Source organism: Nyctereutes procyonoides, unplaced genomic scaffold (assembly GCF_905146905.1).
Source record: "Nyctereutes procyonoides isolate TBG_1078 unplaced genomic scaffold, NYPRO_anot_genome, whole genome shotgun sequence".
NCBI lineage: Eukaryota > Metazoa > Chordata > Mammalia > Carnivora > Canidae > Nyctereutes > Nyctereutes procyonoides.
Genome location: NW_026575133.1, coordinates 35,682,117 through 35,697,906, shown reverse-complemented (window position 1 = coordinate 35,697,906; position 15,790 = coordinate 35,682,117). Strand labels below are relative to the sequence as shown.

Sequence of the window (15,790 nt, the reverse complement as noted above, 5' to 3'; positions counted from 1 at the left end):
CCCCGGGTCGGCAGTTCCATCTCTCTCTGTCTGGACGAGTGCATGAAACATGCAACATGTGAAAAACCAGAAATGACCTTAAAGGTCAAGTATTTTTGGTTGTCAAAATTCATTATGGTTCATTGGGAGACTCCAATAAACGTGAAAATCCTATGTTTGAGGCATAAGCAATGACAGAGAGAAATGTCAACAATATGGTAAATACAATCCCGTGGAAGTACACACACACACACACACACGCACGCGCACGCACGCACACGGCTTACACACTAGGAGACGACAGGGACACACTTCAAACATAAGAGCTTCCCCAGCTCCAGTTATTCAATAATTAACAGTAACAACTTAGACGATCAGAGAGAGGTTCTTTACGCGCCGACGTTCCTTGTGAACACGGCAGCGCCCGGAAGGGTCTGTGGGGACACCTCTGTGCGGCGCCCGGAAAATGTGGCATTTGCCCTGCTCCCCTCTGAAGACCAAGCAGGAACAGAAAAGAGTATTTCTGGGAAGAGATACAAATCCACAAGGACGAGGCTGCGCCAAGGGCTGGCGGCAGGTCTCCAGCGGGGAGTCTGTAGGCTGCACGGGTGAGGGAAGGGCCCGACGCATAGGCCGTGGCTGCCGCCGGGAGCCCCAGATGCAGGCGCTCTGGCTCTGGCGGCGCCCCTTACAGGGTCAACCCACACTCCCCGAGGGCTCGCGATGCCCGTCATGAGGCCGAATGCTGATGGGCTCCCGATACAAAGACATATTGGCCAAAAATGAAAACAAACAAACAAACAAACAAACAAACACCGATGAGAGTATCCCTGCCCATGGATGGAGGTGAAGGGATGCACACCTGATCCCAGAACCGCGGCCGGGACAGGGACTCTGGCCGGCGCTGGGGCTTCCAGTGTCCAGGCCCGCAGCCCTGTCCCCTTCTCCCCCCACGGTGCTCCCGACTCAGCGAGTGAGTGCTGCCCCGGGGCGCGGAACCCCGTGAACCTGGCTGGGGGAGAGGGTGCTCCTGGAGAAGGCGGCTGTACTGCTGGGCCCCGTTTACGGCGTGCCCCCCAGTGTCCATGGCCTTGGGTCCACATCAACCATCACTTTGGCCTCCAGACTTGCCTCGGCCAGCGGGCAACAGCCTCTGGGATTTGGGCTGCTGCTTAAGACATACTTGCCCTCCGGTGAGCGTGGAACTCTGAAACCAGCAGATACTCCACCGGCCCCTAACGGCCTGCAGCCACCAGCCCAGAGGGTGAGGCCATTCCCGGGGAGCCAGCCGGCGGCAGGCCAACGCTGGCCACGGCAGCATGAGAGAGAGCCCACCCCCGCCGGACGGCTCAAACACCCCTCAGCAAACCAAAGGACGGCCGTGCTAAGTGTCGAGCCTGGGTGTTTGTTACGCAGCAGCAGCTAACGAAGACACTACAGGGCAGTCTTCAGACCCTTGGAAATGGCGGCTGTCACCCCTCAAGCAGGAAGGGCCTCCTGCCGGCTTACAGGGGCAACTCTTGTCCTCTGTGCATAAATGAATGCTGAAATCACCGATCCTGACCTGCAGAGGCACCACCGTCAGATTTCAGGTACCGTAAGACATAAAAAGCATGTTATCGCATCGTTACCCTTAAAAATCACGCGCAGCCCAAGAACCACAGGACCGGGAGCCCCGAGTGTGACCAGCCTCTGCCCACAGTGAGAAGCACTTACAGGCTCCCAGGCTGCAGGACGGGATTTCCTCGGGACACGGAACCAAGCCGATGGGAAGGGAAAGAGCCAAGAGCTGAACCAAAGGGCACGCGGTCACTTGGTGTGTGCAGCAATACGCTCCACGGACGCGAGAACGGGGCCCCGCACAGGTCTCTGGTCAGAGTGGCCTGAGGACCTGGGGCGCCCAAAGCAGCGTGTCTGCGGGGGCCTGAGGGTGCAGGGGAAGAGACTCACGCTCCTGCGAGGGCGACATCGCCACACGGGGTCTTTACTGGAAGGGCAAGGCCGGCCGTGTAGAGACAGGAGCACAGGCCGGGACAGACGTCAGGCCCCGGATGCCAGTGGGAGGCAGGGACGGGCGGGCTCTGTTAACGCTGCGCTTTTTGATTTGAAACATTAGAAACGTGTATTGCTTTGATAAAATTAAGAAAAAAATTAAAAACAGCACCACTAACTCCCAAAGGGGCAAGTCTAGCTAACAGTCTTCTAAGCACGTAGGCAATTCCGGTTGATGAAACAGTCAGTGGTTTTCCGGGCACAAACACGCGCGGCCCCCACGCGCACGCTCCCCTCTGCCCCAGCGATGCCGCTCGCCTGGGACCCTCTGGTGGACAACTGAGTGACGTCCAGGACGGAGGGGACACGTGCCCGGGTCAGCCACAACCAGCAGGGTCTGCGTCACGTGCAAGTGCCACACGGAGCACACGGGGACCTTAGGCAAGATCGTACTTACCCCAAGTTAGCAACTTAAGTCGTATTTTCAAGACTATTCCCTTAATTATAAAATCCTATGCAAAGTCACTGATGATTCAATGACACAATCAGACTGTGCGTTCAGGAAGCCTGACAAACACCACTGCCAAATGTCACCCACGATGTGAAGCCTCATGAAGAGCGTTTCAATATCCAAACGGAAGCCAACCGACGTATCGGCACCATCAGAGGTCAGACGGCCTCACGACCTCCATTTTACGCGAAAAAAATGAAACAAATGACTGAGATGCAGAGAACATGTAGACTTGGGATTCTCCCTGTGATTTTGAGAGCCAGGCCTAGAGCTACACCTGTGGGCCCTCACCTGCGGGGGGGGGGGGGGGGACACTCAACTGTAGGGGCGGGGCCTCACCTGTGGGGGCCTCATCTGCGGGGGAGAAGCCACATCTGTGGGGGCAGGGCCTCATCTCTAGGGGAGGGGCCTCACCTGTGGGGTCAGAGCCTCATCTCCAGGGGCCTCGTCCAGGTCGTGAGACCATGTGTAGGGGGCCGTGTCTGTGAGAGCTGTTTGTGGGGCTCCCCACACCTCTTAGAGCACCTGGCCCTGTGGGTGAGGGGTGCTCCTGGGGGACTCCTGGTGAGGTGCACCCCGACAGCCAGATGCTCCCCGCACATGCCCTGTGGCACCTGCTCTGGAGCTTGCAGGTGCTGATGTGAGGACTCAGGAGAGAGACTCTTCCAGGGACATAAAGCCATGAAGCGCCACGTGGGGCCAGGGGTCGGGGAGGCCAGACCCGGCCCGCAGAGGCCCCGGCAGGTGGGAAGCCCGGCCTCGTCCTGGGGCAGCAGCACCCACCCCTCTCAAGGGTTTCCAGTTTCCTGCTTCCTGGTCGACCCGACGACCCCTCTCACACCGGGGCCTTGTTTATTTCTCAATTTCCCATTTTCTAGTAAAAGCTACAAATTCAGCGGACACGTACGTCTTCCTCAAATACCAGACGGCCACGGCCGCCAGTTAGGGCACAGTCTTGCAGCCGTACCCACGCAGGGCAGGTGGCGGCGCCCGAGTTCTCGGCCCACCTAGGCCAGATGAGGGGCCGTGTGCCAGGGACACACCGGGATAAAGGGCTTTGGGGGCACACGGTGCCCTGGCCTGAGAAGGGTGACCTGGGCTGGGTACAGGAGAGCCACGGGTCTGCTTGCAGGGCGGCCCCAGGACAGAATGCAGCGGGCAGCCCTCTGCCACGTACCAAGAAGCCTGGGGCGAGGCCGCTCGATGGGCTGCAGGTGGTCACTGGGAAGAACGCCAACACCCGGGACTTCCGGCTGGCGAGCGAGCATCTCCCGAGGCCGGTCCCGGACACACTGCTCTCCCCGGCCCGGACACCGGCCAAGCGTGTGGGACGGCCCACAGCCGGACAGCAGCCCCCGGAGGCCCACGTGTGGGGCAAATGCAGGGCATGGCACCTGCTCCCGTGGGCTCCCAACTGCTCCACCCCAAACCCAAGAGCACTTGTGTAAGAGCAAGGCATGACGATGGCTGCTGGGGGCCGGTGTGCCCAGAGGCTGGCGCTGGCAACATGTGTTACACAGGACCCCGGGCTGCCTGAACTCCAGTCGGAACCACAGGGCCTGGACTTGCCGCAGCTCAGGGACCCATCCCCACCCTGGCTTGTCCTGCGCCCACCCGAGGAGGCCGCCAAGTCAGGGCGACAGCAGCAGAGGCAGCAACGCAAAGCTGAACCCCCAAAACCCAAAGCAGCAGTCAGAGCTCCCAAGGCCCAGGGCGGGCCATGCAGCTTCCCTGCAGCTTCCCCACACACGCCGCTCCCCTGAGGCCCGAGGACAGACTCTGGAAATGTGCCTTTCAAAGTGTGAACACGTGGCTCAGCGTCCACAGTGGGGACTGGGAGCTGGCGCCAGGCCGGCTCAGGGGCATACGGGGCCTGGGACGCAGCCCATGGAGCCAGGTGACAAGGCTGGAGGCCTCGCCCAGGGGTGGTGCCGGCAAGCCCACGCACGGAACCGACCCCCCAGCCCTGGCACGCCGACCTCTCCCTCCCGTCTGCAATGGAGAGCATGACACAAATCCTTTGATCGTTAAGCTACAGACCAGGAAGGGGGAGACCCTGCGATGGGAGGAGCTCCTGGCTGGACGCAGACACAGGTGCACCAGATTCTGCAGCGCCCGGCGAAGGCCTGAAGAAGCCAGGGCTCAGCAGAGGGCGTCTGCCCGGGGGCCGCGTGGGGCTCCATCGAAAGGCCGTCTTAGAAGCATCCGGTGGCACAGCGAGCGGGCTCTTAACCCTCACAGTTGTGCCGTATCACACAAGCCACTGAGCACACGTGGCCACATTGTGCCTGAAACTCAGCTGGCCCAGGGGGAGATGCGCTCCACACGTACGGCCCACAGCAGTTTCCAAGACTCAGGGCCAATGAAGCTTCTAGTACCGACTACACGTTGAAATATCTCGGAAATGTGAGGTTAAATGAGATATATCGAGATTGACTTTACCTTTTCGGTAGCCAGGCTCCCTGTCTCCTGGTATCCAGGATGTGCCAGGGTTGGGCTGCACGACCAGTACAGTGACGCAGGGCAGGGGTCCGTCCCTTCCACCCAGGCCACGGGAGACACTCGGGCTACACGGTGGGGGCTTCGTTGGTCCTGAGGCCTGAGCCTCCTGCCCACAACCATGTTTGCAGGCCTGGATGTGGTCCCGCAGCCCTGACCACGGCCTCACGAGGGGTCCCGGGTCACGGCCAGCAGCTAGGGAGCCCCTCGTTCTGACCCCAGAAACTACGAGATAATGCCTGTTTCTGTGTTAAATGGCTAAGTTTGGGGTATTTTGTTACATAGCAACCGGTTACTTACACAACCTGGGCTTTCCTGCATTGTTGTAGGGTGGCTACTGGACAACGTAAGATCGCCTTCATACTTTTAATCTGTCCTGCCTGAATCTAAGGGATGGGGTGCCTCTACTTGGTTCTAAATTTAAATTTAGATTAAATGTAAAAGCAAAAAGAATATTAGTAATTTTCTCAATTATAAAGACCAATGAGAGAAACTAAGGCAAGAAAAAAAAAATCACAGTGCTTTATAAATACACCACCCCGGGGTGGTCGCTGCTACTATGCTGGTGCTCGTGCTCACAGCTAATTTTTCTGTTTGGGGGCACAGCTTGTATTTTTGGATGAAAGCAGGTGACGAGCACGTCCCCCCCTCAAGTCCCGCTCCTGCGCCGTGACTTTCCCACAAGGTGCCGCAGGTGCCACAATCTATCCAAGCAGCGTGTGGCTGCCGGGTGGCCTGGTCTCGGCACAGTGGGGGGCAGCCCGTGTGCCACTGTGGCGTCGCGGCCCGGAGCACGCCCGGAGCACGCCTTGGCAGCAGCACGGGGACACCGCCAGGACCCGGCGCACGGAAGGCTCCCGCGGGGGCGCAGGGGCCCGGCCAAGCGACTTACTTTTATGTGCTCGTGCAGCTGGGCCTCGTGCTGCCGGGAGAGCTGCTCGTGCTGCCTCTGGAACTCGGCGATGAGGATCTGCCTCTGGAGCTGCTGCTTCTGCTTGAGGGCCAGCAGCTCCTGCTGCAGCTGCTGCTCCCGGAGGGTGGGCTCCGCCACGGGCAGCGCGAACTGGTGGTCCAGGCGGAGGTCCATGGGCACCGCCGGGGGGGCGACCTGCAGAGGCAGCGCGGAGGCCACATCCACTGCGGGAGAGAGCACAGCACAGAAGCGCCGGTCACTGCAGCGGCACGGCGACCCCCGGCCCCTCCCTCCCCGACACCACTGCGAGGGGTGCCCGGGCGCTAGGGCGCACGGAACTCTCGGGCTGCCTCTTCCCCCTCTCCCCCAACAGGCTCAACATGCGGGACTCGGGAGGCCTCGAGGGCTTCCGTTCCTCAAGTGCAAGATTGCAGAAGCGGGTGGCAGGTAGCCCAGGACACCCGCTGGCACGGCCGCCCCCCCGCCCGGGAGGCCCCGATGCGCCCGAGGCCCTCCTGACGTCATCCCTGCAAGTCAAGGGAGGGAGAAGAACGGAAGGGGCTCTGAAGAGAGTGCGCCAGCGAGGGGAGAGGCCGGCCGGCCTGTGCTCGGGCGCTCGGAGCTGCTGGGCTCTGTGTGCGGCCCGCGGGGTCCGGACAGACGGCGGCCAGCGTTTCCACGGAGAGGCGGGCGCCCTCGGCCACCAGGCTTCCCCGCCAGGGGCGCGCCGGCCGCCCGCCCCAGCCTCAGCAGGCCCTGAGCTTCCGCGCCTCGCACAGAAGGGGTTTTCCTCCCGGACCAACGTACCCCGAAAAAAGCTCAAGTGATTTTGATTAGAACCAGAAGCTAAATCAGCCTTGGTGGCTGCACATCAATACCAGAGCACAGTGAGGAAAAGCACGCAGCCAGTTTTCAGCGGCGGCCACCACGTCACCGGCCCACACGGCGCTCCCTTCCCGGCAGGGTCACGTCTGCAGTGCACAGGGGCGCAGAGGCCCGGCCAGGGGCGCCGCCAGGGACACGCTGTGGCCTTTCTCACACGTGCAATGAACAGCCCCCGGGCTCTGCCCACATAACCCCCCTGAGTTCCAGGGGCAGCCCAGCCACCTGCTCCTGCAGCACACGGCCGCACACGGGCCCCCGAGCTCCCCGGCGTTCCAGAAAGTCCCCCACAGCCTGCTCGGGGCCCACTTCCTCAGAGGACATGGACCAGACCCCAGAGCCGGGGGCAGGAGACTGCGGCCTCCCCTCCAGGGAGCTCAGCCCTCGGGTGAGAGACACACGCAGCAGACACGGGCCACCAAGGACCAGCTCCCTCTAAGGGTCAGGCCGCGCCGTGCACCTGACCTTGCTCCAGTGTGTCCGGGACAGCCCACCCGCGGGCCCTGGGACCACGCGGCCCTCCGGTCCCAGCCATCACCTGGTTCCTCGGAAGCCCGGGTTCTGCAGCCTCACGAAGCCCAGACTTCCTGGTTAAACGGCCCGAGGGGACCCGCCCCCCCAGGACAGAGCATTTCTGTGGTCACGGCCCAGGTAGCAGGTGCCACACTGGCTGTTGTGATGAGGCAGGGCAGGGAAACCTCCGGTCCTAGTCACCTGGCCCCCTGACCCCAGCGCCCTGGATGGACACGGGGTCAAGGAGCCCACGAGGCACAGCGCAAGGGCAGAGACCTGGACGCCGTCGGGGACGGGGCGTGGGCCCCGCAGGCCCCCAGACAGAAGCTTGGTGTCTCCCTCCCCCAGGACCCGAGGCCGCTCCCGCTGCTCCCCTGGCCTGGAGCCCCCGAGGCCGGGACCAGCTCTACTCTGCGTCGCGCCTCACCCCGACCACAGGGAACGGAGGGAAGAGACGGAGCCGCCCCGAGGGTGGTCGGGAAGTACGCGGGATCCGACCGTCTTAACGAAGTATCCGACTCTCCGGTCCCTGGGCCCCGACGGCCAGGGAAGGGGTCAGGGGCTGCTTATCTTCCGTTTCTTCTCCCCATCGGTGAAACGCGACCCCCGGCCGTGTGCACATATTTCCAACTGAGTCTCGGGCTTCACGTATCAAGAGGGTTTTGTGTGGTATTTACGGGAAATAAATCTACACAAATATACTGTTTTCACGAACAGGGAGCAGCAGCATCCCTCCCACACCCACCAGCGCGAGCTGGGAAAGACTGGATTTTATCAATGTCCTTTCTTTTCTTGAGCACTTTTAGTATGAAATATCAAAAAAAAAAAAAGGAAAACCATATGAATAGCACCAGCTTTATGAAACCTCACTACTTCCCCCACTTGCTCCAGACTTTCTATAAAGGAATAGACACGAGGGCAGGGAGGACCGGGCAGCGACCATCGGACGGAAAGGGGAGCAGGACTGGGCTTCCCCCAGAACCCGGCACATGCTCTTCTTCCTCGTTCACAAGCGTGTCGGGCGGATGACCGTGGCCGCTGCGGGCTCCGCCCTGCGCCCCCGGTGTGGTGGGTGGTCAGGAGGCGGCTCCCAGGACCCGCCCCGCACACGCAGGGACAGGGCAGGCCTCCCCCGCCCCCAGCCCGCCTCCGCTCTCTGGGGACAAGCCCGGCTGTGTTTCCGGGTGACGCACACCCACACGGGCACCGGGCCACGCGGCCTGCGACCGCTGGAGCGAGAACACGCCACCTGCCCGGGCAAGAGCGGCCCCCCGTGTGTCCCACTCCGCTGGCCTGGCTGAGCTGCAGGTTTCAGCCCAAGGACGAACCACGGAGGAGTCCAGAAATGAGCACAGCCCCCCCCCCCGTAAGCTGCATGGCTTCACCTGCCCGTGGAGGGCAGGTCAGGGGCGCCCCCGCCGTAAGGGGCCACGGGCGCCCCGAGATGCAGGCCAGAAGCCCCTCTGCTGTCCTCTTGGGCTTCCCTTCTCCTGATTCTACTGTACGCAAAGGCGGTCAGGGGACCACCAGAGACGTCTCGGGGTTAACCTCTTCAGACGCTCAACATAAAAGTCCGTTCAAGCGATCCTTCGTGTTAATCAGAACCACGACAGGCAGAGCTTCTCTACGGACAGGTCCTCCGGAGGAGCCGGCGCCGGGGCCGCTGCCGGGCGAGGGGCCGCTCCCAGGCCCGCGGTGAGGAAGCACCGGAGAGAGGGCCGCGGGCCGACGGCACACGCGGGGAAGGGGCCACTCGGGGGCCGCGGCTCCCTGGCCCAGCAGGCACGGCGTGAGCAAGGGCCCAGAGGTCAGGGCGTAAGTGGAGGGTCCTGGGGACACAGGATGAGCCAATCAGGGCAGGGCTGGGGGCGCCGAGCCAGACAGGCCGGGCCTCCGACGCAGACGGGCCGCGGAGAGATGCTGCGGGTGGACATGGGCCTGGGGCGGGGGGATGCGCAGGCTGTGCATACCCTCCACACGCAAGCCGAGGTTCACCCAGTTCCCTCAAACTCTTCCCAGGTTATCTGAGTCTGGAATCATGGGGGATCTTCCAGGGAAGCACCCCCTGGCAGCCCCCTCCAGCCCTTCCCGGGGGTGGGGGGATGCTGGGGCGGGGAGGGGCCACAGATGATGGGGAGGGGTGTACGCAGGGCTCAGGGGGCGAGGAGCTGGGCTCTGCTCATGTCACCAGGAGGGCACGTGGTCCTCACTGTGTCGTTTCCGCTGTATTCCCCAGGTCTCAGAACGGGAGGCTGTACTGCCTCAGTTTACCACTCTGAAGTCTCAACTAAAACTCCCTTCTTCTGCCAAAGAGAGTTAAACGCGGAGCAAAGAGAACGGACGGCTTATCGTGACCCACGTCGGCTGCACCAGGGCCGGCTCCTGCCGTTTCCTCCCGTCGGAAAACAATGCCGGGCTCACGGGTAGGCACGACGGCCAACGCTGGGAGCGACGCGGGACAAGGAGACGCTCGAGAGGCCTCCTGGGAAGGGCGCCCCCGCCCCGCTCCTCCGCGCGGGCAGGCAGGCAGGCAGGCGGCCGGAGCACAGCCGTCCCGGGCCCCGTCCCCAGCCCCCCCGCGGGCCGGGGGGCACCGCGGCCACAATCCCCATTCATCCCGGTCGCTGGCGGGTGCGTCAAACAGGACCCGTACTATTTCTGTATCAAAAACTACTTGAAATGCCGTGAGTTCTCAGCAGAAGCTGCAAGGGCTCCTGACCCAAAGCGCCCCGGAGGAAACAATACAACCTTCTCTGCTTAAAGAATGCAGCATCAGAACAAAAAAGCCTGTATTCTCATGAATATTTTATGTGGAGTAGAAAATTGCTTTTATAGGTTGGGCCTTGAGAAACATATTAATACAATCAGACTCGTGACGTTAGTAAAAGCACAAAGACCATATTCAGGGTTTCAGGGCGAAACGGCAGGCCCGGGCCGAGAACTCCAAGTTCTCAATCAGAAACAGGGAAAATCTGTTAGTCTCTCTGTTTTCGAATAAACGATCGTCAGAAAGGACACTGTCGTTTCCATGACGGGGTTAGATCCTCCTTCCCTAGCGCCGCTTCATGCCGCCGTATCGATAGGGAATAAAGGCCGGCACTATTCTCCAGAAGTTTCGGGTCTGCCCGAGTAAAGAATGACTCATTCACATCGAGGGGGAGGGCGGCTATTCCAACTCTGTGACTAGGATCGCCTCTCGCTGACATTCTGTCCGTGGGACGGGGGCGGGGGTGTGGGGTGGGGGGAGCGCAGAGGGAGGGGGCGTTGGGAATGCGTTGACCGAGGCCCCGTCACACGTGCGGAAGAACACGTCCCCTGGGGAGAGCAAGGGCGATGAGCTGGACACCCCACGTCCCCACCGCAGGGAGCAGCAGACAATCGCCCCCAAATCACATGCCTGCCCCCCCAGCCGCATGCTGGCTCGGCCCAGCACCCTCTTCGTTATGCTCACACCCTCCACCCGGGTGCCCCAGGCGCTCTTCTTTCGCTGGCGGTGGCGACAAGAGTGAGGAAGGCTCCCAGGAAGACAGGACGTCTCGAGTCCAGTCTGCCTGCGGCGCCGGGGACCACTGGCGAGAAAGGGCTCCGTCTGGGGCGAGGTCCTGGGTGACCCCCGGGAAGCCCAGCGCCACCCCCACCCCCAGTTCCTGCCCCTGCGTCCACCATGGGCGGCCTCCAGGCCTCCCCGGGCGGCGGGGCCGGGGTGAGAAGGACGGGTCGGCGGCAGACGGGAGTCGGGGGCGGCTCACGGGCTGGGGGCCGCAGCGCGAGGGGCCGAGCCGGGGGGTTCGCGTCGGCCGGGCGGCCCGGGGTCTCCTGCGCAGCCGCCAGCAGGCTCGGCCTCCCATCCGGCAGGGACTCCTCGGTCCCCGCGCCAGCCAGCTTCCCTCTGCGCTCCAAGCGAGTCCTGAGGAGAAGGCACTCGCGCTCGTCCTGCCCTCCACGCTCCGCTGCTTCGGCTGCGTTCAGAACCCCAGCGTGAGAGTCACCCCTTCGGGGAGCAGGTGGCAGCCCTGCTCCCTCGCCTTATCCCCAGAATCGTCCCTGGAAGCCGGGACGCCATCGGACCTGGGCCCTTGGCTGTGAGCGGTTCCTCCCTCCGGCTGCTGGTGAGGTCTCCTCGTCCCCAGGGTCCTCAAGGTCCACAGTCACATGGCCGCGGGCGGTCTGGGGCTGTCCTTGCACCGCCCGCCGACTGCCTTGACCTACTCTGTTCGTCTCCACTCTCCGCTTCTGAAACCTCATGCTTGGGGAACCTGCTCGAACGACCCTCCAGCTTCCTCTTCCGTTTCCTCCCACCTGCCTCCTCCTCACCTTGTGCTCAACTCTACGACACTCCCTTGGAGGGACACTAACCTTTCCGTGGGTTTCCCGTGGTTTCTGCTGGGACATTTTTAGCAGACGGCTCCCAGGGCCACCTTGTTCCCTGAGAGCCTGCCCTAGAAGTCCACGGCCGACCTCAACTCGCGCGTGGCCCCAGGCCAGGGCCTCTGGATTACGTCCTCCAGAGGGAAAGAACCTCCCACTGGCCACCCCCCACCGGGGCACGTGCGAGGACGATGCCCAGGAGTCTCACACAGCTGTGACGCCCCCTCTCTCATTCACACCCCAGGGGGCAGGCGCGGGTCTGGCTTTCCCTGGTCCACCCCAGCGCCCGTGACTGACCCACCTGCTGCTCTCCAACTGCTTCTCTTGGCCGGTGCTTGGGGCCCGTGACCCTGGTCTGGGATACGCTGGGGCAGACCAGCCATCGAGGCGTGTTCTCTGTAACGCTTCGGAACGTATCTCTGAACCAACTCTATTAGAAACCACGATCAGATACCGTAATACGCCCAGAGAAGTGAACAACTATCCATGATATCATCAAACAGCCACAGAGCATTTCCACGTTGCAGCGAGCTCACACACGTTTTGTGAACTTCGATCAAATCAAGACCCACATAAGGCCCGCACGCTGTGCTGGCTGACGCACGCCTTCAATGCCTTCTCCGCTAAAGGTCTGCTCCTTCTCCCGCCGGCACCCCCTCCAGCTCACGGGCTACGGACACCGATCGTCCGCCCCGTGGAGTCTGCCCTGCTCTGGACCTGGCGGGCCGCGCCTGGGCTGCAGGCTAACGTGGCCCCCCGGCCTGCGCGCCCGTGACCTGGACGTGGGGTCTGGAGGCGCCGTCAGACTCAAGACCACCTCCGCGCACGGTTCCCCAGGTGCTCCAGGAGCTGCTGCATCTCCACGGCTCTTGGGCTCTGACCGCTGCCCCGGCGAGGTCATCGGAGGTGCGAGGTGGGCTTGCCCAGGGCCACCCTGGCCTCTGGATTCGCCACCTTATTTCTGTCATCAGGAAGGACCCCGAGCCAACTATCTTCTTACCCTGACAAACAGTTTTTAGAAGGAAGGCGGGGACACTGCCTGATTCTCTTCCTTTATTCGCCAATTTTCAAAAATAATGAGCAGTTTGCAGCATCCTCCAGATGTGGGCGATGGGAAGGGTTCTGTTTTTCAAGATCCAAGAACAGGGCCCACTGCACTTCCGCATGGACGATGCTCTAACGTCCCTCCTCCCTGACCGACGAGGGCCCCGGCACGGCCCACGAGCCGCTCCGAAGCCGGCCGCAGCCCTCTGTTCTGCTGTGACGAGACGTGCCGGAAATCCTCACATGTTTTGGGATCAGCTGTTTGTCCAAGGAGAAGTGGGTCCCTTTAGTGGGAAGTGGTGTTTAGAGACCACAGCCTCGCGCTGCCCACGTGTCCTGTCCGGGCGAGCTCTGCTTGGGACCCATCTGTGTCTCTCCTGAGGTTTTTGTGAATTTCACAAAAAAAAAAAAAAAAAAAATTTGTCACATGCGCTCAACCTGCCATCTCGCCGTGGAACCTCAGAATGCATAACCTATTAAAAATACCATTCAAAAGGACTGCACCTACATGATCAAGTTCCATTCAAAATACTGATTTATACGGATTGTCACTTCCCCCAAAGTGTTCGTAACTGGATGACAACTCTTCTATTTAACGCTGTGCTGTGGGGGTGTGTGTGTGTGTGTGTGTGTAAAGGGGAGATGAGGTGTGGAAGTCAAGATTTTAAATGTGAGGATTTAAAAATATTCTGGAGGGAATGCATATAACGTAAGCTCCTACCTCGGCTCCGTATATAACTAGGCACATAGGTTATTTCTCTGTGCCTCACTGCGATGTATGCGTGCGACGCCAAAGAAAGAAACTTCTGTTAACAATTTACTGTACGCTCAAGTATGCCTGAAACATAAAAATAAAATGATTGTGGCACGAGAAAAGGCAATTTTGTTCTATATTGTTTCGTTTCCAATTGACATCGACATGTAAAGAAGGAAATATAATACAGGGAGGCATTGATGGGTCGTGACAGATGTATACATACGGGACGGTTTTTAATCTGGTGTGGGGCAGGGAGAGAGCACGGCACGCAGGTCACATTGAGGCCACCCTTTGAAATGGTGTTTTCTGTGCATGTGATTTCCTTGCAGGGCTCTAGAAATCAAGCGGACACTCGTAGGCCCTGCTGTACCCCCTGCTTCTGCCTTCCGGCCAAGGAGGAGGTTGAGAACTCTTCCAAGTCAATGAGAAATACGGTGACCGCCCCACGTGCAGGCGGCACAGGACATCCCGGGGCAGGGCGAGCGTCCCCCTCCTCCTGCACCAGCAGGTGATCACAGGCCCCGTGGGCTGAGCCTGGCCCGAGGTTGGACAAGCCACTCCCCGGGATGCTGCCCCCGTCGGGCGGCCGGGGGCCCTGAGTCCACGCGGCCTAAGTGAACAGCGGACGTGGGGCCAGCGGGCTGCAGGGCACCCTGGGCAGCCGTCAGGCTCGGGGCCGGCGGCTCAGGGATGGGCGCACAGCTCACCCGAGAAGCCCGGGCTGTGGGTCAGCGCCCCCGACCACGCCTCCCACCGCCCCTGTGCCTCCGGCCTGGGCCTTGCTCACCTGGCTCACGACCCAGAGAGGTCTTCCCTGTAACTACTAGCTTGCTCAGTGCTCTCCGTGAACAACTCCTGCTCCTGAGAAGCTCCCGGGCCGGGGCCGTCGGGGGCTGCCCCGCAAGGCGCCGCTTGAGGCTGACACAGGGCCGCAGCCCCTGCCCGGCGCTGGGAGGACACGTTAAAAAGTGCAGCAGAGGGATCCCTGGGTGGCGCAGCGGTTTAGCGCCTGCCTTTGGCCCAGGGCGCGATCCTGGAGACCCGGGATCAAATCCCACGTCGGGCTCCCGGTGCATGGAGCCTGCTTCTCCCTCTGCCTGTGTCTCTGCCTCCCTCTCTCTCTCTCTCTCTCTCTCTCTCTGTGTGTGTGTGTGTGACTGTCATAAATAAAAAAAAAAAAAAAAATTAAAAAAAAAAAAAGTGCAGCAGAGCCACACATCGCCTGCCGGGCACAGGGATGACTCGGGAAACCTCTGGGACGCTATCTTCATCACGAAAGACAAAAGCTACAGTTGACAGCGGGGTGTGTTCCCGTCCACGGTCTCTTTATCCCCCTACTTCGGCTTCCTGCCGGCTCTCGGCCTCCCCGGACTGTGTGCCCCCACACAGCACAGACTCTGGGTCACAGCCTCTGCCACCCTGCAGGGGGCGTCCCCATCCCCACAGCTGGCAAGGGGCTCCCCGTGGCCTGGCTCCCTCGGGCCAGCCCCCATGCGGCCTCTCTGCTGTCTGCTGGCCCCAGGGAGACTGTTCCGGCAGGGAAGGCAAGCCGGTGGAGCTGGAGGAAGGGTTCGCCCTGCAAACACTGCCTTCCCAGCCACATCCCAGCAAACCACAGTGGGAGACATCGGCGCGGGAGGGAGGCTGCTTCTGGGAGCCAGCTCTGTGGTCTGCAGCCTCAGCAGCGGGGCGCCACTTCCAAGGAAGCTCAGAGAGACATCTACCCAGGGCCGCTGGGATGTCAGCTCACAGGACACCCAGTGGGGACACCTGGGCTCTCCAGGTGTCCACAGGCAGGTCAGAGTCTGCAGACACAAGGCCAGCATGCGCAGTCGGGAGCCGTGGTGACCGCGTGGACTCTGGGGCCCGGTGTCCTGGGAGGAGGCCCCGGTAGTGACAGGACAGTTGCTCCCTGCAGGGCAACGCGGGCCAGTGTGAGCAGTGCTGGCACGCGGCTGGTGCTGCCTACGCCAGAGCCGGACGCCCCCAAGCCAGTCACCCACCATGGAGGCCGTGCAGCTGAGGCTGGCAGCCAAAGCGGGAAGGGCACCCGGGAGAGGTGTGCGCAGCTGGGCCCGCCCTGCCTCACGTGCTCCTGAGGCTGCTCCCCAAAACCTGGGCCCAGAAGGTGACTTTTTGCAGCGTGATAAAATGGGGTGGTCAGCAGGCCAGGAGCAAGGCCCAGGAGGGGGCCAGCACAGCCCCAGGGGTGTGCCTGTCCGACCAGCACAGCCAAAGGGAGTCTGTGGAGAAGCACGAGGCACGGGGTGGCCCGCAGCCGGCTGGGCAGGGGTGAGGCCCCCACAACCCAGGCTCCGGGATTCTGCACGCA

General features: G+C 61.7%; 1 protein-coding gene across 6 annotated transcripts in view; it reads right to left on the bottom strand.

Annotated features, from left to right (window-relative positions):
* The window catches only part of HDAC4 (histone deacetylase 4), a 276,590-nt gene that overhangs the window by 99,671 nt on the left and 161,129 nt on the right, over positions 1–15,790 (bottom strand). For all 6 annotated transcript variants that reach the window (XM_055300503.1, XM_055300499.1, XM_055300505.1 and 3 more), the window contains one exon: positions 5,874–6,118. In XM_055300503.1, the coding sequence (XP_055156478.1) occupies positions 5,874–6,118 (245 nt within the window). The remainder of the gene's footprint in view (positions 1–5,873; positions 6,119–15,790) is intronic.